The sequence below is a fragment of the Cephus cinctus genome, unplaced genomic scaffold (assembly GCF_000341935.2).
Source record: "Cephus cinctus unplaced genomic scaffold, Ccin1 Ccin1_scaffold0307, whole genome shotgun sequence".
Classification (NCBI taxonomy): domain Eukaryota; kingdom Metazoa; phylum Arthropoda; class Insecta; order Hymenoptera; family Cephidae; genus Cephus; species Cephus cinctus.
In genome coordinates, this window is record NW_014333010.1 from 466638 (window position 1) to 488449 (window position 21812).

Sequence of the window (21812 nt, forward strand, 5' to 3'; positions counted from 1 at the left end):
AAAAACATATATTTTGCTTAGCTCCCTCGAGTATTCGAATTACGCAGTGGGATAATTGAATTGTGAAATAATTTTTCGAATTATATTCGGATTAATAACGAATAAATATTTACAAAATTATGAAGACTCAATATCGCAGACGTAATTATATAATCTTACCTTGTGAGATTAAAAAGATACTTAAAAAAAAATTTGTTTGTTACAGTAATAAATTTTATATGTAATTACAGAATTCATTATTTATTGTTTCAAGTATCGGTAAGTATATGAAATAAAAAAATGATTCATTCTCAGCTTCGAATCGGGTAGGGTAGTATAAACTGTGAGTGGGGAGCAATAGTTTTGCCACTGCCTTCTGCGGCCACAGTGTGTAGATCCGTTCGCTAGGGAAACTGTCAGTGTTCCGTAGGATACCGAAGGGTGAACATAGTGCGACTTCCACGCCCGTGAAATTCACGATAATAAAATAATAAAAAGCAAAGGCAGCCACAAATAAAACCATAGAGCCTATTTCTAAGAGAAAATTTGTGTGCTATTTTTATTTAAAGTGACTTTATCGAAGCTTATTAACGATAGAACAGCAAGAGATGAACTGCGCCATGCATCGAAATCTCTTGCTCTCGGTAAGCTAACATTTCAATATTTAAGATATGAAAAATTTTTATTCATAAATCATATTTTTTTATACAATACAAAATTGAGATAACTTGTTATGGCGTATCTTGAGTGTATCAGAATGATACTTGGTGCCTTAAAGCATTAATTCGTTATCGATTATTGTTCGAACACAGTTTCAGCTTAATAATTAATGTGTTTATTTGGAGGACAGGCACTAATAGACATTTTATAATAGTAATTGATTAGTGGATACTGAAAACTTGTTAATGATACGTTCTCCGAATGATTATTGAAATCTGAATTGATAGAAGGAAGGATTGGTGCAGTTGGTAGAAAAAACTGTACTATATTAAAATAATGAATCCCCACCTCCCTTACTAGTTGAAAATATTGATTACACTGTAGAAGCTGAATAATCAAATTACAATGACTAGCCGGTAATACCCCATATTCATGAATAAAGTAAGAATATAGAATTCGAGGATGATTAATCAATTTTGAATTCATTTTTTTAATGGCAAATGAAAGCAACATGCTAACTATTGTATAATTCTTCAGAAATGCACTTTTATCTGATAACAAAAATGATACCATAGTATGTATTGTAATTTGATAAATACAAGAATATATCATTTAAGTCAATATCGAACTATTGTACGATTAATCAGATTCTTAGTAAATTGATCTTGCCGTTCAATTCCGAAATAGCGTAAGCGTAATTACATTTACCCTTATCAGTACGGTGCTTGAACTCAAATATAACGTATTACGGCAAAGTCATTACGTGGGGCTAGTTAATGTCACGAATGGGGTGAAATCAGCTGGCGCCATCTGACGGCAGAAGAGAAAAAGCTCTGGAAAAGTAAAATCAAATTTTTTAAAACCGAAATATTATTTCGCCCTAAGAAATGAAAATGGCACTGTTCCTCATCTCTAGAATTACAAATAAAAAAAAGAATGTAATGCTTGACGTTGACACGATCTCCAATTGATTTCAAAATATTCTAGTCTTAACGGAAATTCGACTTTCCCGAAGGAAGTAAGGACTTACCTAAGTACAAACTTATGCAAGAAACTTTTACATTAGCCGAAAGAAATTGTTCTTGCTCCGAGTGTACTGCGTCAGTGTGGGGGTTGAATAATTGTTGGAAAGAAAGGGGATTACCTTAAACACGTACGACACGTCGTATTTTCACGCCATGCACTTCGGTTCAGCGGTCACATGCCTGTGCCATGTTTTGCCATCGGGTGTGGTTCGTGTATTGTACTTTAACACAAGTGTTTGTAACGTCCGGCAAATGGACGAACACGATGGCAGGTGTTCGCCGACCCTGGCTACTCAGGATACACCATTTCCGCATTTACGCTTTGGTTACCAGTTGATCTGGATGAATTTACGTAGATTTCATTAGAGTGACAACAAGAGAGTCAATGATAGAGACACAGGACGGTTATATTTCATAATTACGAAAATTCATTATTAATTCTAATAAAAAGTAGATACTATTTATTGAATAGATTGAAAATGTGAATTAATGCTTGTAAGAAATTTAAATTGATACCATTTGTTTTATAATACTTTTAATTTACACAGTAATTAAGTACATTGGATTCATGGTGAAGTCCTGCTCTCACAAGATGACGTCGCGATTCAGGACTACCGGTATCGCTTTATTGGGTAAGATTTGACAAGTTCAATGTTTATTTGTATGCTGACAATGAACATTGACATGAATTTTTATTTTATAATATTATTGTATGCACAGCCTGCAGTGTATTCTACATTGTTAATGGTCAGAGTTGTTCGAACGAGGAACATCAAAGATGCGTATCTCTTGCTGATCCTCTTCTCAAGGATCCGCATCTTATTTTTCCTGATAATATTCAGGATATAGATATGGTTTGCAGGTAGCGAAATAAATTATATGTACTTTAAATATATATATTTAATTAGTCTACTAATTTCAATTGACCGAATTCATTTAGTAGCCTTCAAACTTTTTCTCTGAACAATGTTTTACTTACCGCTTGCAAGGGAATTTGGTTAGATAGCATGACAATCATTGTTCTATGGAATTTTCATAGCTTTTGTATTCGCAAGGTTATCCGCCTATCATCAGTCGCGCACAACACGTTTATGGGTGTTCACAATAGGTATGCGTCGCATCAAAAACCATATAATATTACAAATTCAATAGCATGAAACACGCGTGCGTTCAACATTTTAATTTTGTCACCACTATACAGTTACGAAACCGTGAAACTATCGTGAGATGACAATGCTGACAACTTTATTTTTACAAAACAATGATTTCATAATAATACTAGCTATATATATGATTTACATAAATTTATAATAGTGTATTGTTTAAATTTTTACTATTTTTATAGGACATGGACCAGCTTTGTCGATTGCATCACAAGATACATACAAAAATGTTTTACTGAACAAAGGCGGGAACAATTTAATTCTGCTGTTCAACAGCCAATAGCATCTGTGCATCAAATGTGCTCGGTGTCTACGTACCAGACTGGTAAGTTAATAGAGTTTATGTAGGAAGAATTAATTATGAATTAATTTGTACGTTGAACTTTATATAATTGTAATTAAACAGTTTCGTTTGTCTTGTTTAGAGTATTTGAAATACGCCAGCTGCATAAAAGCGACCGTTACCGAATCCGAGCATTGCGGGAATCAATATGCTGCTTTGGTTGACGAAGTTTCTCGTGGTGAAGTTGCTAAAACGAGTCTTTGTTGGTAAGTAAAAGAATTTCAGAGGACCTGGAACCTTACGGTGAAGCACGAATTATTGATAAACAAGAATAAGATTCATGGTTCCATTTTATTTAATTGCAGTTCACACTATCACTTCCGTACTTGCGTAATTTCTGAAGCGAGGAAACGATGCGATGGCAGTCAATCAGGCGGAACTGCGGCTAGATTTTCTAGACAAGTCCTGGATAAAGCTTTGAGTTTTTTGCAGGATCAGTGTCAAAATTATATGTAAGTGTTATTTATGTCATAAATTGTCTAATGACCTTGATTGGTGTTTTACTGAAGTATTTTTTTGCTGGTTTCAGACCAAACAGTGGAGATTGTCCTAATTACAGTACAGAAAATTCTGTTTTATCTGTGAGTCCTCTTGGAGAAGGATTGGAGAATATTTTAGGGACCAGGAGCAGACCTTATCATCGTACAATGCCTACAGACACTTCCTATTCTGGTCAACCTAGTGATAATTATGATTCAGATAGTAATTCTGCATTACCAAATGGTTTCAGAAGTACTGGTCGATCTTTAAATCTATCTCCAAGTAATCATTTAGGATAATTAATCAAATTTCATAATGTAAATAGATATATTAAAGTAAGGTCTTATGATTTCTTAAATGTTTTGTAGCAAAGGAACCTGACAGGGAAGAAGTCTGGTCACCAGCAACAGGATTGTCAATCAGTAATGTTCCTATGAGGACTACAGCTAATAAAATGGAAGGTTCGATGACACCAACTAAAGTTGGTGGAGATATGGAAGGGGAAATGATAGCACAGGTAGAATCGACAGCAACAAATTTTGTGCATCATGACGAACAACCAGGTAATAGTCTTCTGAACAGCCCCTATAGATAAAAGTACTATGAATGTGCTGTTAGATTCACTGAATTATAAAAGTGCCAAATTAAATTTTTGCCTTTGGCTTTAATATGTCTGCAGCTGTTGTTGTTACACAAAGACCAGCTACATATGGCAGAGGTATGTCTTGGACTTCACCAGCTAATGAACCAACATCAGAAGTACCAGCCTGGGCTACAAGTACTTGGCAAGGTTCTGATCAGGTAAAATATTCCAACCTATTAAATTACACATTTTATAATAAAGAATTTATATTAAAAGAACTGTTCTTTGTCGAGCATTTGTATTTTATTTTGATTTTTTTTTAGATACCGGTAACCGATGAGTCCTGGTTTTCAGGACTTCCAGCCGGAAGTTTCGGCGGAAATCACATCGATGAGCCGAATCAGCAAGGCCTCTCAAAGAACGGCCAAGTAGTTTTGAGAAGCAGCGTCTACATCCTCGGGATTGCTATCAGTACTTTTTATTTACTGTGAAAAGTTTCATTTGCGCGATACCTTTTCCTCAGACGAGGGAAAATAGTGGTTTTCAGATATGATGGGGATAAAAGAATTTTGATTGATGAAAAATGCAGACTTATCTATTGGCTCCATCTTGTGTTGCATGCTAGAAGTAAAATTGGCGTTAAAGGTGCTACGATTTGATGTTACCACGTTCACCGAAAGTGAACGCATTTTTAAATCCAATAATTGGTATTAATTTAAAACGGCCGAATCTGCTTTATTACTGTGAGAAGCAGTATCGTTTTCCAGCATTGTAATTGCATCGCATTGTATAAATACTTGATTGAGAGAAGAAAGAAAGAGTAATTATTAGTGCTAAGGCGGTAACGGCTGTTGGTATTATTATCGTTGAATCTGTTACATAGACATTTTTATATATATACATCCTTTACTATACTCGTTGAAAGTTGCTTTGGTGACAATGGACGAAGTGTCGTGTATATGAAAATGAAGATGATTGAATGATAAAGAAAATATAGTAGGTAAAAGAAGTGTCTAGTCGGTCGTAAACTCAGAAAGTCTTTTCCAGTGTTAGATCCTCAATCTCGGATTATACAGAATAATTCTCATTATAGTAATTCTACTTTTGATGTAATTTTAAAGCATTATTGATGTATTTCACTGTTACGCGCACGTGCTGGACTATAACCGCGTTTCTAACTAAATATTCAAAAGGAATATTTCAAAGAATCAATCAATCAGTCAATCAACCTTGATGCAAGGTTTTACAACTTTTAATCCTCATAAAATACCGAATCATCTCGGTATTGAAAATATATGTGACACAGATATTAATAAAATTCATTCTTGGACAAGTAGCGAAAAAGACTTCTAAAAGCTGACGCTCTTGAGAAATTCAGGAAATTCTCATAGAGATATTTTAGATCCATTAACTTTAACGGTGACACATGGGTAGGAGATTAATAAAGAATGATTTAAAAATCATCACTATTATTGTAGTCATTAGAGATTTACAGCATACTATACAGGAGACACAGGATTCTTTATATTTAACGTATGACCATTTTATATCTTATTTTCCTGATACAATATAAAAACAAAATAACCACCTTTGGAGGTAGCCATTTCTCTGTATTAATGTATATGATTCTGCTGTGCAAGTATTAAAAATTTCTAACAGAGAATAAAACAATTGTTTTCTCGTTTAAACGTAAGACGTTGAATCGAATGCTATTTTATTCCTTGTTTTATTCTCTTATTATTTTCAATGTAGGCCATATATTAATTTCTACGCTTTTGCAATGGATTCGTGTGAGTTTTAAAAATCATCGTGTTATAATATTTTTTTTTTATTTCCGTCTATTCGTCAGAAAAGAAAATTGTTTGCAGTACAAAAAAAGTGGCTTTTAATCCATAGGAGTGTACAATAGCATTTTAAAGCTCTAATTCCAAATATTTAAATAAACTATCTCCATTAAAATCTATGACTCGTCTAAATATTGTTTATCGCTTGTAAATATATCAAAATGTGAAAAAAAATTAAAGTTAAAGAAAGAGACAGCAAAGAAACACTACACGAATCCCTTGGTCGAATCTACTGTTAATTGTTCGTTAAACAATAATGTGTAAATAAACGCGATAATCACATAGTACGATCTCTGTGAGAATATGTTTGAAACTTAATAATAATAATGGGACCCACTATAACAATCTACAATGATTCTCTATGAAGATAAGGATTATTGTAAAGTCCCGTTTGGTCGATGGCACGGTCTAAGCATCTAATATAATCGAGTCTCAGAGAATTATCATTACAGTTACATATGGTATCTAGATTTTTGTCTATTAGATAGTTAGACATACGATTCTTCCATAGTTCTCTTACTTCATCCTCCATCTTTCTTTTTTTTTATACACAATATAATATTCTTTGGTCTTAAAATTCTGTCTGATACCTAAGAAACGTATAAGGTTCTTCTATATAGTACGGTGCTCCTCGACGAGTCACGGATTGGCACACAGCCATTTCATTTTTAAAAAATTTCAATTTCCCTCACTCGTCAGCATCCACGAGGACGATGATGGTTGATCGTACAAAGACGCTAGGCGTTGGGACGCTCCTAATTGACTTTCTAGATGCGCGAGAGGCTACCGTGTTATTGCACAGCTTTGTTGTTCCGCCTTGTTTCTTCTTTTTTTTTTGTTTGACAACAAATTTGACAGAATATCTAGAGACAGGACCGGCCATTAATTCCGTGACTCTCGAATTATAAAAGTTTCTGCAATATGGAGGTGACATCCTCCATAATATGACAACATCCGTCATTCAGAAAGAGAGTAGGAGTCAATTATTAAAACGTCCATGACCTCCGATTTATAACTTATGTCGACTTCGAGATGGAACACCGAATACCAAATATACAAAATATGAAAATTTTGCCACCGCGGGAAATTTTTTGAAAAAATAGGTTGTCACGGCCGGCGACATACATGGTGTATTCGGTATTCGACATTTTAGATGGCAGAAGCTGTTATCGTATAGTTGAGTATATAAATGATTGGTTTAACTAAGACGTAAATCAAGATGCTCAACTATTAGATAAAGTTCTACGTTAATTTTGGACACACTCTATCCCTCAAGCACGATCATTCACACATGATACGCATGTAACTTCTACGCCTAATATCGTCCACTAGTTAATTCATAATTTATCCTTTTATCAGCTTCCTTTGTTTTCTTCTTCCTCCGTATCTCCCGGGCAGAAGGTACGAATTATCAGATAAAACGTCCACTAGGATATCCTCGCAAAACTTAACTTACAGCGGATAATACTTTTTCTGATAAAATATATATACATCGCTCTGTGTAGTACGTCAGTCTCTTAAGCCACTGGAGAACGAATAACCTGAATGGCACATCTAACCGTTTCAATTAGCTCAAAGTGATCCGCCATTTTGGTTCGGTGCTGTACCAAATCTTTGAAAATTAAGCAAATGAAACGAGTATACAAAAGGTGACGAATTAATTGGAAATAAAATATATGGAATATTTCATAAAAGTTGGTGACGTTGTCGCCACTGTCGTCGGAAATGGATTGAGAACCAAGATTGATCGGGTCAGGCGATAAAGAAATAATTGACACCAATCGATCTGCGACGACAGAGGAAAAGTTAACGACAAATGTCATCACGATTATTAGGACGCGCTCTAATACATCTCTTGTCTATACGACAACTATCTTGTGATTGTTGCCATTTGGCAAGAGAACGTAATAGACACGCTTCCCCTTATCTCATTGAAACTGCTGCACATTCCCGTGATACTGGTTACTTGTGAATGCCCCATTATTCGTCTGATCATTTCTTTCAATGACACTTTGTATTTCCACGACCGATGTACCACTCTGTCCATTGCTGGGATTTATATTTGCTGCAGAATTGGTAACATTGCTGGAAGTAACATTGACTCCGTTAGGCGTCGTCGACGGTTGCAGCTGCTGCTGCTGTTGCACGTTTGACGTATTGTTTCCATGATTACTATTGTTCTTAGACCTGTGTCTTAGTTTATGAGTAGTTAGATACTGCTTTACGGAGAAGGCCTTCATACAGATGTCACACTTATAAGGTAGAGGATCCTGACATCCAATACCGCCGACGATGCTTGGTGCATGCGTGGTAAGATGCATCAAGTAATAATGTTTTACAACAAAGGATTTGCCACACGTCTCGCATATGTAAGGCCCCGACACCCCATGGGTTTTGCGATGCTTGTGAAGATTATCCTTACGTGAAAAACTTTTCCCGCACATCTCGCACTCGTGCATCTTCTGCCCGGTGTGAGAGACCGAATGTCGCACCAGGTGTTCCTTGCGGCTGAACGCTTTGGCGCAGGTTGTACATACATAAGGACGTTCCCCAGTGTGGAGTTTCCGGTGTTGAAATAGATGCTCTTTCCTCTTGAATGGTTTGCCGCAAACGTCGCAGCTGAAGGAACTGCCGTTCGTTTGCGCGCTCTCGTCCTTAATGCCTACGTCTGATACTTCGCTCAGTAGTGGCTGTGCTGTACATGTGTGACCGTTTAGCTGACTGTTCGAGGAGAAGTTTTCACCGCATTCACAACATATGATATTGCGGGACGACTGTGATATTGCCTGGGGATTTACGGTAATAAGAGACGTGGATTCCGGGACTGTCCGTATCCTGAGGAATTCGGATATCTGACCAATGGAACTGCGGGAGACGCCGTCGTCAGAGTTGTTCTTTACATAGTCTTTGAATTCCTTATCGTCTCTTCCCGAGGCGGCTTGGGCAGCCAAAGCAGCTTCCTTGAAGCCTAGACTTAGCAGAACCTCTGGGGATGCTTGGACAGTCGTATAGGTTTGCACATTTGGGTTACCAGCATCGTTTTCCTGAGACTCAGCTTGAACCTTCCTTATCACTTGCTGGCTTTGTTCCACGGTCGGCTCACTTTTTAGTATTACGTTGTTGTTCTGATGTTGGACTATCTGCGCCTGTTGTTGCTGCTGATGCTGCTGCGCGTCCTGTTGCGAAATCTGCACCTGTTGCTTCTCAATTTGTTGCAGTTGCCGTTGTTGTTTCTCGAACTCGCGATGCTGTCGTTGCAGTTGTTGTATCTGCTGTGTGATCTGTGCTTGTGGTTGTTGCTGTCCTATCTGCTGCGAAGGATTTTGTTGTTGATTTATTTGAGTCGGTTGAGTCTGTTGCTGATTCAATTGACGCTGTGGCTGGATTTGTTGGGTTATTTGACTTTGGCTCTGTATTTGATTTTGAACTTGCTGCATCTGCGCAGTCTGTGGTTGATTCTGCTGTTGAGGCAATTGACTTTGCGTTTGATTGGTTTGCGGCTGTTGCTGTTGCGTTACTGGTTGCGAGGTCTGTTGTTGGTAGCTGTAGTGTGTCTCTGCCGTTGCTTCCAGAACTGCCGCCGCGACGCCACCTGGTTGCATCTGTAAAGAGAAGTAAAGTATCGGCCTTTTTATACCAAGGACCATCTCGATATCCTTCAGTTGTGTTACGAAGTGGATGATATGCTAACAGGAGCGGTTCCTAGTGATTTGGTGCGAATTTTCTCAACTACTCGTATTTTCCTTGGAAACCAACCTGCATAGCACATTTGTATTGCTGCACCCTTGCCTGCACTCCACTGATTATTTGAATATTTGACCCATTGACATTGCTGACAACAAGGGATTGTGGGTGTTGTTGCTGTTGGGACTGTTCCTCCGTCGTAGCTATCTGATTAGCTGAAACTTGTGATGGAGATGGAATTTTCTCTAGTTTCAATGGATCTTCCTGAGGACTAGATGGTCTTTCTTTCACGTTACTTTTCACATAGACCTTGCCTTCTTTAAGGAAGTCCTCTGAGAATCGCAAGGACGTAAAGTATGATTCCAACATTCCTTCAGCACTGACAACAGTTTCTCTAAATTCAATGTAACTCTCCAGCTTCTTTACACATTCGTGACAGACTATCTTTGGCAATGAATCTCCTTCGAGAACCTAAAACATATTAATAGCACATCAAATGATACATATTTTGATCACTATAAATGAATCATTTCAACAATCTTAATATACTAGCCAAAAAACCCTTATAAACATTTCTATGAAATATGAAATAAATACATTCTATTTCCCAATCCCCAACTAACCTTCTGACAAACATAATGTACATTAAAATTCTTTAGTCACATCAGTATAAAATTCTCAATGACACACGACAATAAAAAGTACTGAAGCCAATAAAAATTCATAATTGAATAGAGCATTATACTAAGTGTCAAACTAACAATAATAATACATTTCGAATGAGCAACGCAACAAAGATGAAACAGTAATAGAAATAAACTCAACCTGTATAGGCAAATAAGTCTGTATTTTCGTTTGCAATTGTCGCCTGCGACCCTCATCACGAAAAATATTAATTTTATCTCCTTCGCTGCTCGTGCACAATCTGCATAACTCGTAGTAGTTGACCCTGCGGTATCCTGACATTGTTTTATCCCCTATGTAGCCGAGGCCACTACGTTCCGGATAAGAAATTGCGACAAATTTCACACGCGGCACGAAAACCGCGCGTTCACGCCCTGTATAATAGACCAAACATTACTCGCGACTTTTATTCATCCAAGGAAACGTGACATTTGTTGTCATCGGGTATCTCCGGTCCCCGTGAGTATCAACTGCGGCCATTTGCAACTTTGCTTCAACACTCGATAGCATTGTGGCGCTGAATTTATGAAACACAGATGTTGCAGCATGTGGTTCCGAGTCGTCAAAGTACCAAAAGTCGAAACTGCGATCAAAATTGATGATCTCTGATAAGGTTGAATGATCTTTGAATCTTTGACTTTATCACTTGCTTTCATTTTCTAAGCAATCAATTAATAAGACGAATGAATACTAATTTAAAACTATCCACTTGTTAATCTACAGTAGTTCACGAAGGCTACGAAGTATGTTTATAACGATTTTGGGTGCGAATTTTTAAAAAGATTGCAATTGGTCAAATTTAGAGATTCAATAACAAATATGTTCAATTCTTGCTTAAAAGGTGGATCTAGGATCATGTCAATATTGTATAATATAGATAATTCGTAGTAAAAAATGAATATTTTGAACTTCTTATATACTTCGAGATGTATCGATATTTATTCTGTCAGGGCTGCTAACTGTGTCGCCATTGTCTTTTACCGGAAGGTTTTGTCTGCTTCGGCTGGCTTCGGCCACTTCGTAGATCATCGGGATCGTCGTCGGTTGTCGTCATCGTAGTTCGCCATTGCTGTCTTTACAGACGAATTTTCTTTGGGGTGTTAACGAATATTACGAACAAAATGTTGAACCAAATAGTGCGGCCACTTGTGCGTCAGGCTGCAACGAAAGGTAGACAAATCAATTACGATAATTTGCGTTACGTTTCACTTAAAATGAAGCGTTGCGTAAGTTTTCTATGAGCAGTTACGTATTGTGAAGAATACATCACCTTAGCAATAGTCAAACTTTTTATACAGACGACATTACGTAATAATTGTTTAATTAACGCTTAGCAGTGTTTTTTTATTATTTTAACTTCTTTTCTTTTATAAATTTGACAGTTCTGACATTCAGAATGAAAATAATGGGAATTTTCTCATTTGTTCCTTGGTTATCTGGCGTAAATTGTCATGTAGTTTCTTGTTGTACCGATACCAGAATAGAAATGATAAATAATTATACTGATGATAGAATTTATGACTGTTAATGTTATATATTAATTTATAATATTATATATGTTAAGGAGCACGCTCTTATCATCCTCCATCCACTCTAAAAAACACAACCATGGATGATTTACCCAAACCACAGGGATCATGGCAGAAATATCATGAAGAGCAACAAAAAAAATTTAATATGCAGTTAATTGCTGGGATTGCTCTGTTTACTGCTACATTCACTTTTGTATGTATTCATTTATCTTTTACACATTTTTTTTCTGTTCATTATTAATATTACTCAATAATGTTTGTTGCAGGCTCAACTCAATGGCTTCTTATACTTGAATTACTATCCTCCGACTCCTAAGGAAGAAAAGTAAAGGTGGTGCTGTGTAAAATTATGTAGGCTATTAAGTAACTATTCGTGCTATTGTATGACAGCTGTTTGGATCCCTGGATAAAGGTTTAGGGATATTGAATTAGTCGTTTCATTTCCGGCTGAATAAACGCTGTTAATATTGTATACACACCCTTTAAATGAATGCATTTACAGAAGTATTTGCAAATGAGAGAGGAATAGGATGTAAAAATATATAAAGAGCTTCCTGCTTTTTTTTTAACTAAATAGCTATATTTAAATTATTATCTGCAAAATTATACACATATATCGCAGAACTATATTACTGTAATATATTATGATTTAATGTTATTTACACTTTCAAAGGATCGAACTTTTGATATTTTGGGGTTTAGTGAGATCGCGCTATTTCCGAAAAGAATTCTAAAATATCTTGTATGGTAAATTCTAAAGTTACCATACTGTCCGGATAACAGCGCTGGATCAGTTCTTCAATGTAGATATACTGTGCGATAAATTCTCCCTGCATCTCGCGCCATACAACCTGTTTCATAAAATTGTCACTAATGAATGAAACCTATTATGATGAAGTATTATGAACTTTGTTGTACAGTACGGAAGATTACCTGAAGCAAATTTTCCTCCTCGCACAAGTGTTTCTCAACCTTTCTGTACAAATTCTCCAGCCCTTTCTTTACTTCTCTTGCTGGATACTCTTTAACTACTCTTCGTAATTCCTGTTTACTAAAGGCCATTTGATAACTAATTTCTGATTCCTTAACACCAGCGCCTACTTTTGCTTGGACTCCTTCGAAGAATAGCTGATGAGAGTAGAATATGAAAGAAAAAGAAAGATGAGAAATAATAGTAGGGTAATATAATAAAATTATAATATATTAAATTTACGTTTAGTTTCTCTAAAGGCCGCCCAAAATATTGTATAACATAAGCTCTTAAAGCATCATGATATTTTTGCTTCGCTTCTTTACGTTCGTGATCCAACACAGAGATTTTTAATTGAGACAGAAGATCGTAAAGATGATGAAAGTTCTCTGAAATGAAAATAATCAAAACATGAGCATACACTTAACTAATACAAAATTAATTTTAGCCACATACCCATTTTAATAACTTCCTGTGGCGTTTTATGATGTTCTGCACTATGAATAACAATGGCCTCGAACATGGCACTGACCAATTTCGTGTACCATTTCTCAAGGTCAATTTTTCTGTCTGAATTCTTGAAGATCTTCTCTGCAGTTCTAGCAAAGTTCTCAAAGTTCTCCACGTACGGCAGTATACCACACTTATTCCTGCGATTGACCTTAGTGTCGCGTAAAATAGATTGAAGCTGGGCTTGCATGAATTTGTCGAATGACCTTTTGACTTGGACAAGTGCAGAAGCAAAGGTCATCGACAGGAACGATCCAGTATCCTGTGCTGACATTACGTGTTGAGATAACCGCACCAGGACGAACATACACCAACTGAAAATAAATGATCAATATAATTTCTATCTTAAGCCAGGATTATAGGAAGGACCTACAAGCTGTCTATTTTATCTAGATATGATATAAAGTTATTCAGTTCCGGTTCCAAAGAAGGAAATATGGCAGCCATGGTCGCTCGCACTTCCTCGTTGAGTTGGCGTTCCAATTTTTTACTAGCTGTTGAAGTGGCTGATCCAGGACTTGTTGCTCCGTTACTCATATTATCAACCTCATCAGCTTCACTGCCCTGAGGATCAGAAAACACAACTAGAAATTATATCAAAAAACTGTAAGACAATATAAGAACCATGTATTTACCTTCGATGGGGACAGAACGGAGTCCAGTTGAAGGAAGGATATACAAAAGGCTTGTTCAGCTAGGCAAACCGGTTGCATCTGAGATAGGGCACGATCCAAAACAGAGTCCAGGAAAGCACCTTCACCTTGAGGCGCCCAGATTTCACCGCCAAGAAGACAAATCGGTGCTGCTGGCACCAGGTCCTCGCCTTTCTGCCCACTGGACTTTGATGGGTTGTCTGAAAGGTAGATGGATGTCTTCCTTTTTCTTGGATATCATAATGATGTTTGATTTTCTCATCGATTCCTACTGTGAAGTCGTTTCCCGATTAGACGCGTCTTGGCCTCCTCGAAGAAGAGCTTCAAGTCCCTTTGATACAATTTACTCATTGTGCCCGTGTAGACCTTTGTTAATTGCATGAATGCTTTGTTATCCAGGGCCCGCAGTAGTCGCATCAGTTCTGTATAAGGTTCTAGTTCACGATGAACTGTCTGATGAGCTGGCAGTGTTAAGTCTGTTGTCGATGCTGGAGTCTCGCCAATATCGTTTCCCTATTAGAGACCATATTAATTAGCAGAACTTCATTAGTTTCAAGTAATTGTTTTAATATGATTGATTACCAGATGAATAAAAAGATTGTTTAAATGTCTAGCAACTATTAATGAAAATTTCGCTTTCAGTTTATCCAGGCGTCTTCTTTGTTCTGAGACCGCACCGAGTCTGTCGAGCCCCGGAGGAAGTGGAGCTTGCATTGCTTTTAATAATGCAGTACCTGCTAGACTTAGTTCCTCTCGACCACCAGGAAGCTCCGCTTCACTGAGGACACGTTGATGTTTAGCCGGAATATCCAGTTGAGTCTTATGAACGAAAATTATAGGTCAATTTATAATTAAAAGAATAGAATTTTTTCTCGGTCTTGATATTTACTATTACAGCATCCAATTGTTCCAAGAGTAGTCTAGCATTGTGATTCGCTGTATGAATTGCTTGATTCTTCTGGCCCACTCTAGCCATTGCTTCTCTTATCCTACCAAGAGCTTCGTCGTACACTGCAAGTCGAGCTTCTACAAGGGAAGCTTCTGTAATAGCTTCTTCAATACCATTCATGAGTTGTGTTACTTGAGTTTCAGATGCAAGAACTGATTGAACATTTTCCTAAAAGATACAATAGATACTGTCTTTTTTTCTTGCTTTAAACTCTAGACTGTTGGCGAAAATTATCGTATAAAATTTTCATACCCCATCAAGAACCGACAGATCCTTTGAAAGAGTCTCCATGAAAAGTTCTGCGTTAGATACTGCATAATCGCATCCTGACATTAAAGTCGCCAAATCTGCTGCTTCCTTATCGGTTATTGGTTGATAATCAGATGGGATAGGAGATGCCAGTAAATCTATAATGTTATTAGATAATGATTTTCTATCAATAAATATACTCTTTAATATTCTTGCGAAATAAGAGCTATGCAGTAAGAGTCAGTGCTTGTGAATGAGAATATGTGAGCTGCATACTAATAATAAGTGCTTAAAGGGCCAGTATGTTATCATGCTAACTTGGGAAGCAAGGTTAATTATATGCACAAGTTTGAAGGTCATGACTCTGACCAATATTATTCTTTATGGGAAACCCTTGAAGAATGATGGAACATGAAAACACACCTGGTGTAAAACTTATACTGTCGCTCTCCTTCAATGTGACTGGATCCATCAGCCAATCCTTCGGAATATTCTTGAATGTTGGTCTCTGTGGTAGACTGCATGAGTAAGTATACAAATTGCTTATGAATGTTCGTCGTTCTTGTGCTGTTGTAGCAGACCATTTGTAGACTTTGTCAATATGTAATTCTAAATCAAGAGAATCAGGAGTAACACTGTCTACTGTTTGTATATCGGTAAGAGGCCAAGATTGCTTTTTCTTGAAGACATTCTTATCGTTCTTCTTAACCTGGTAAAGTAACAGTACTCCCGGTGTATCTGTAGTTGTTGTCAAACACAGAAAGCTTGTTTTCTTTTTTTTATATGCTTTGCTCACGTAGCATACACTTAAAAGTTTCTCATCATTTGGCATGAAGATTTCACGTTGTAATGTATGGCGAATTGCTGCCATTGTGTATAAATAATAATCTGTACTCTCCTCAAATCAATTGTAGAACCTTCCGACGTTGTCATGTAGTTTCCATAAACTAGCGTAGTTCTTGCCTTAAAAGAGAAAATTTTAATATCAGCTTAATTAATGAAATTTGTAAAGCATTATTGTAAAGGAGAAAATAAATTGTGAAATATACAAAACTGATGAACAAGTTGCAGAAGTGCGTTAATCGAAAATTAACATTAATATTACATATGAAAAATAAATTAAATGTCCTTACATATTATTCACTCTTACCAAGACAGTAGCATATGCAATCCTTATTGGTTCTACGACTGCTTAAAATAGTCTTATTTATTTTAACATGTATGCATGTCATTATTTTGACAGAGAGGCGTAACCAGAGCCCATGCTCCATATATACTGAAGTTGTACGCAATCGTACGAAATAATCGCAGCAGTAACAACTACCTTCACACAACTGTACAAATAGCGGGAAGTAGTTTAAATCTCATCTTTCCACATTAGTATTATACATACTAATATAACTATCATAATTCGGTTAATATTCTCAATAAACAACAATAAAACGCAAAAAACACTTATGAGCACTTCATATTACGTTAAAACTGTAACACTATATATGCGTCAGCATTGCACAACAACATTAAATGAAAACATTGCTCAATTAAATACACCTTGGAGAAGTACGTGATATTTTTCTCAATATTTAGGTCATTAGAACACAACACGATGCGTTATCTTTTATGTTATCTTATGATCCAATTCAGTAGTCATCGTCTTCGTAAATCTTTTAATTCCAATGATTCTCCAATGTAGAATACCAACATGTTTATCAGGCTCTTATCTAAATGGAATGTTTTTAAAAGTATAGGATTTTAATGTTCAGGACACCAGGAATTGTTTTTTCATAGAATCAATCAACAAGGAAAAAAATAAATTGAATTGAACGAAGAAGCCAGAGAATGATAAAGTTACTTAAATATTAAAAAAAAAAATAAAAAACTGTTTGTTATTTAAATATATCGGCGTAACGTATAACGTATACGTGTAAAATAGTTGATACAAGTGCTTGGAATGCAAAGAAAATAATCTTTCTTCTTATTTTAACGAGATAACTCCCACCGCTTATCCTATCGGAATTTTTCAAACACTGCGTATCCGTAATGCCAAAATTATCGATTACCTCTTATCCTATCCTAGATGATACTACACTCACAGAGCATATAAGATATACAACTGTCAATCATTACTACTTCAATTTTATTAATGATAAAGCCTATCAGACATGATATATTTATGATTGCTTTATACGGATTTATACGAAAGCTAAAGATTTCTAGATCTGCGTGGCAGGTGAGTTCGTTATCGTTACTGTCACTAAACACTCTCTATAAGTATCAATTATCAAAGAAACCGAACGCAGTATGAGTGGGAATGATTACAAGGAGCAACAAGGAACAGTGGATTTAATGTAAGTGTTAAATTAATACCTTTCGTTCATTGTCACTTGTAATAATGACAGAATAGCAGATAAACAAAAACAAGAAAAATTATTGTGAATTCAAGTTTGTTGAAAATGTTCTGCTTTCTTTCCTTTCTATTTTTTTCGAATTTTACCTAAGCCTCTCACGAAACAATTAGGTGCTTTTGGTGGGCCGTTCAATCGAATCGTGAATTAAATTTTACGATGTGTATTTTCAAGGTAACACGATTTCATTGTATCTGTATAACGTGTCAGGGATAAAGCCTTCGACGTGAGTTTCTTCTTTTACCGAACTAACTGAATGCAAAGCTTGACTATTGGTTGGCTCGAATGGAAGGTTTTTTAAATGACCAATAACACAGCTTTGTGTGGAGCTGTGTCAACTCGGGATGTATAAATGAAAAACTTATGGAGCTACCAAGTTGTTTGCAAATATTAGCACGCACTGTGCCAGAACTTGACAGTTTCACGAAGTCTCTTCAATTGGTTACATCGTATCAAGAAACATAATAACATACTATATATATAGATTTCGGATATTAAAGTGATTTCTGGTAATCAATTTACTGATTTCATTTCAAGTTATCTTTGACCGAATTCGATAAATTTTTATGTGTCATTGATAATTTATATAATACGTGTAACAATCGTACTTGTGAAATGTATGAGCTTCTCAGATTGTTGGAGCAAAGCTACTAAATTGAAGTGTCAAAGTACTAATTTCTGGTACCAGTATATTGTATTTAATAAATAAAATAGGATAATATATTTTTGTTCTATTCATTGTTCATCTGATCTATTATATTATTCAATAGCGTGATTATAAAGTAGCGTAACTTCTACCTATAACGTGATAAAATAATTAGACTGAATTATCAAAACGGTATAGTGCATTATGAATATATTTATGAGACCCTATCGTAATGTTTTTGATATTTGTATTCTGTACTACAGTCTACAGTAATATATATATACAGGGTGTTCGTTATGAAACGCACTGTAGTAACACTGTTCGGATAAGCGCGTTTCCTCCATAGAGTTAATACAGATAGAGCAGACAAGCTAGCTCTCAACCCGGCAGCGGCGAAGAGAGAGATAGATGCAAATCAGGGTGCAAAGACGGATAGCTAAAGGGGTTCAGCTATCTCTTTCTTTCTCATTATGAGCGAACGGACACTTCCACTTGCAGAGCAGCCTATGGCTTGTCTGCTCTATCTGTATTAACTCTATGGTTTCCTCTTTTGCGGGGCACTTATGTAATTTACACTTACCCATGATGTCTTTTAAGAGGAACTAATGGAAGAAACTGCACAGTATTCTTTAACATCTTGATAACACTGAAAGCTTAAACAGTATTTAAATTGACAGTGTCAAGAAGAAGAAGTACCAAGCGACCATGAAATTTCTTTGTCCCATAAGAAGCGGAAGAGAGATGGATAGATCTGGGGAGAAAGAAGATAATGGTAAAGAATTGAAAATATTTTGAAAAAAATATTTTTCTTTTTAATTGTCGTATTAACGGTGTAATTTCGTTCGATGCAGACAGGGATATACCAGGAATGCATCAGATGGATAAAATGGGTTTATACCAGATCACTATGTATATTATTATCAGTATACCTTTACTTCTTTCTGCTGGTTTCACAGTGGGTTACGTTTTTTCTGCTGGTGACGTAAAATACAGGTCGGTTCACTTCTTGTTCATGTTTACATCGTCTAGTAGTTATATTATCTTTAATAGACTGTATTCTTTATTTTTGAAAGTACTTGTTATTCAGATGCTTCGTTCCGGAATGTGAGGATCCGTTGAATACGACATATAGTACAACCTGGTCATCATACTCGGTACCCTTTACCAGCTGTACCAGATACTTGGTGCATAATGTATCTGAAACGGACGTCTGCACGGAATCCTCGTTTACCAATGAAACTGAACGTTGCGAATCCTGGGTTTATGATTCTACTGAACGGACCATTTTGAATGAAGTAAAAAGAAAATATAGAATAAATATAACACTGTCATATAAAATATGTACAAAGAATCGGTCTATTAATTAAGAAAAACAATTATTCTGCAGTGGGACCTCACGTGCAAAAATAACCAATGGAAACTTACCCTGGTAGGAACGATAAATAATATTGGTCAATTCGTTGGACTTATATTTACCGGCTACTTGTCAGACAGGTAAGATTTTTTATTGCTGGACTAGACAGAGCGTTTATACGATATTTACTAATTCTCTTGTTCCTATGTAGATTTGGACGAAGAACAGTACTTACGTTCTCAACATTTATTACCGGTGTCGTTGGTCTTTTTCATTCGTTTTCCGTGAATTATTGGATGTTTCTCGTTTGCGAATTCCTGGTTGCAGTAGCAGCTGCCGGTATTTACAGTGCTGGATTTATACTAGGTATGTCTCAGTACGTACGCTTACCGGCAGATGGCAGTCGAAACTAAAATTTTAATTATAAGTCAGAATGAACTTTTTTTCTCTTGCTTTCAGGAGTCGAGCTCGTTGGCGTCAAGCAAAGAGTTTTCGGAGGAACAATAATAAGTTGTATGTACGCCGTGGGAGAAATTTGTCTAGGTTTAATAGCAATGTGGTTAAAATCCTGGCGTGTTATTCTTAGAATGGTATATGGGCCCGCATTATTGGCTATTGCCTTGCCGCTTATAATACCAGAATCGATTAGGTAAGAATTATCTAAGCAAACATAAAAAAGCGAGACAATGGATTGTCTACGTGAACGAATTATCTTTAAAGGTGGTTGGTGACGAAAAGAAAAGGCGACGAGATTGTGAAGATTTTTAAAAGAATGGCGTGGATGAATAGAATAGAAATATCCGAGGAGGCTATATTGAAATTCAAAGAAATGAAATCAGAATACGAAAAGGTATTAAGACGCATAATACAAGAAGTAATCTGATGATTAATTTTCTCTGAATTATATTTTTTTTAGCAATCTCTAAAAGAACCAATTGACAAATTAAATCTCAAACAAGTTCTCAGCAGATCTAAAATTCTCATTCGATTGCTGGTGTGCATTTTCTGCTGGGTGACAAATACTTTCGTCTATTACGGACTCTCCTTAAATTCCGTAGCTGTTGCGGGTGACAAATACCTGAATTTTATACTAGTGTCAGCAGTGGAGATACCTGCTTATTTCATTGCTTGGATATTAATTGAGCATGTCGGTAGAAAACCAGCATTGTTCATGTCCTTTATTTTGAGTGGATTATTTTGTCTGGCAATCGATTTCGTTCCGTCAGGTGCGCTGAAAAATGATAAGGAAATATATAATAAAAAGATCCCTAAGACCAAAGTAGTAACAATATTTATTTATATTCAGGAACGTGGACGTATCTTCCTCTGGTGTTATACATGGGCGGTAAAGGCTGCATAACAATGGCATTTGGAATAATTTACATTTACACTGCAGAAATGTTCCCCACGTCACTCAGGCATTCCTTGTTAGGAATATGTAGTATGACTGGACGTATAGGATCAATATTGGCACCGCAAACTCCATTATTGGTAATTTAAAAATAAGTTTAAGCATTCGAAATTGTTTTGAAAATTAGGTAAATATTTTATTTATGTTTAACACCCGTTATTTTCCATTTAGGGAAGCATATCCGAGAGCCTCCCACTTATACTATTTGGCAGCATGGGGCTGATCGCTGGTTTTCTCTCGTTAATCTTTCCGGAAACTCTCGGTACGAAACTTCCGGATACGCTTTACGAAACAGAAAATATTGGCAAGGATTTGAAAAAGAATCATAAGGAATGGTCATCGTCGTGAAAGTAAAACTTGAAGGAACAACATTGTAAACGCATCTAAGTTAGTGAATCCCTCAGAAAATCTCCAATCATCATTTTCTATGTAATTAACAATGCGACTTCAGCATTTATCTCGACGTTGTTATTTACGTCGTAATAAAGAACGAAGCATTATTTTACTCTATAACAATGTCTACATTTACAATTAACCCAATTAAAACTTCTTGTAAACATCATGATCAGTATTTTCAGTTTATCCTCCAGATAACAATAAACCGATAACCGATAAGCAATGAGACCGTTATCAAATCCGCAATCAGTCATACAAATAAACTGATCCAGTAATCGAATGACTTACCAAA

General features: G+C 36.2%; 5 protein-coding genes across 10 annotated transcripts; 3 read left to right on the forward strand and 2 right to left on the reverse strand.

Moving 5' to 3' along the window:
* Positions 1–350: 350 nt before the first annotated feature.
* On the forward strand, positions 351–5899 carry LOC107266263. Its single transcript, XM_015736568.2, has 10 exons — positions 351–623; positions 2213–2296; positions 2385–2526; positions 3010–3152; positions 3253–3376; positions 3476–3622; positions 3700–3932; positions 4019–4213; positions 4330–4451; positions 4557–5899. Exons 2-10 carry the CDS (start codon positions 2233–2235, stop codon positions 4722–4724), a joined length of 1338 nt encoding a protein of 445 aa, XP_015592054.1. The 5' UTR covers positions 351–623; positions 2213–2232; the 3' UTR covers positions 4725–5899.
* LOC107266262 (zinc finger protein 853) lies at positions 5686–10750 on the reverse strand. The gene is made up of 3 exons (XM_015736567.2): positions 10587–10750; positions 9834–10232; positions 5686–9679 (listed from the first exon to the last, which is right to left on the reverse strand). Exons 1-3 carry the CDS (start codon positions 10725–10727, stop codon positions 8006–8008), a joined length of 2214 nt encoding a protein of 737 aa, XP_015592053.1. The 5' UTR covers positions 10728–10750; the 3' UTR covers positions 5686–8005.
* Positions 10751–11446: 696 nt separating this feature from the next.
* On the forward strand, positions 11447–12451 carry LOC107266264. Its single transcript, XM_015736569.2, has 3 exons — positions 11447–11615; positions 12010–12170; positions 12244–12451. The coding sequence occupies exons 1-3, from the start codon at positions 11567–11569 to the stop codon at positions 12304–12306; spliced, it is 273 nt and encodes a 90-aa protein (XP_015592055.1). The 5' UTR covers positions 11447–11566; the 3' UTR covers positions 12307–12451.
* Positions 12452–12575: 124 nt separating this feature from the next.
* LOC107266261 (exocyst complex component 1) lies at positions 12576–16835 on the reverse strand. 3 transcript variants are annotated; one of them, XM_015736566.2, is made up of 12 exons: positions 16442–16835; positions 15732–16271; positions 15312–15466; positions 15000–15227; positions 14693–14929; positions 14383–14623; positions 14093–14310; positions 13831–14021; positions 13404–13771; positions 13191–13336; positions 12911–13105; positions 12670–12828 (listed from the first exon to the last, which is right to left on the reverse strand). In XM_015736566.2, exons 2-12 carry the CDS (start codon positions 16177–16179, stop codon positions 12676–12678), a joined length of 2580 nt encoding a protein of 859 aa, XP_015592052.1. In that variant the 5' UTR covers positions 16180–16271; positions 16442–16835; the 3' UTR covers positions 12670–12675. The 3 variants fall into 3 exon arrangements, with proteins under 3 accessions (XP_024939322.1, XP_015592052.1, XP_015592051.1); XM_015736565.2 differs by having other exon boundaries at positions 16459–16831; XM_025083554.1 differs by lacking the exon at positions 16442–16835 and having other exon boundaries at positions 12576–12828; positions 15732–16179.
* Positions 16836–17497: 662 nt separating this feature from the next.
* Positions 17498–21637, forward strand: LOC107266268 (solute carrier family 22 member 5). Of its 4 annotated transcripts, none has more exons than XM_015736579.2 (11): positions 17498–17656; positions 19037–19131; positions 19211–19352; positions 19447–19654; positions 19747–19853; positions 19925–20079; positions 20173–20362; positions 20434–20563; positions 20630–20939; positions 21020–21204; positions 21296–21637. In XM_015736579.2, exons 1-11 carry the CDS (start codon positions 17610–17612, stop codon positions 21470–21472), a joined length of 1746 nt encoding a protein of 581 aa, XP_015592065.1. In that variant the 5' UTR covers positions 17498–17609; the 3' UTR covers positions 21473–21637. The 4 variants fall into 4 exon arrangements, with proteins under 4 accessions (XP_015592065.1, XP_024939323.1, XP_015592066.1 ...); XM_025083555.1 differs by having other exon boundaries at positions 17642–17656; positions 19022–19131; XM_015736580.2 differs by lacking the exon at positions 17498–17656 and adding an exon at positions 18127–18222.
* The last annotated feature ends 175 nt before the right edge of the window (positions 21638–21812 follow it).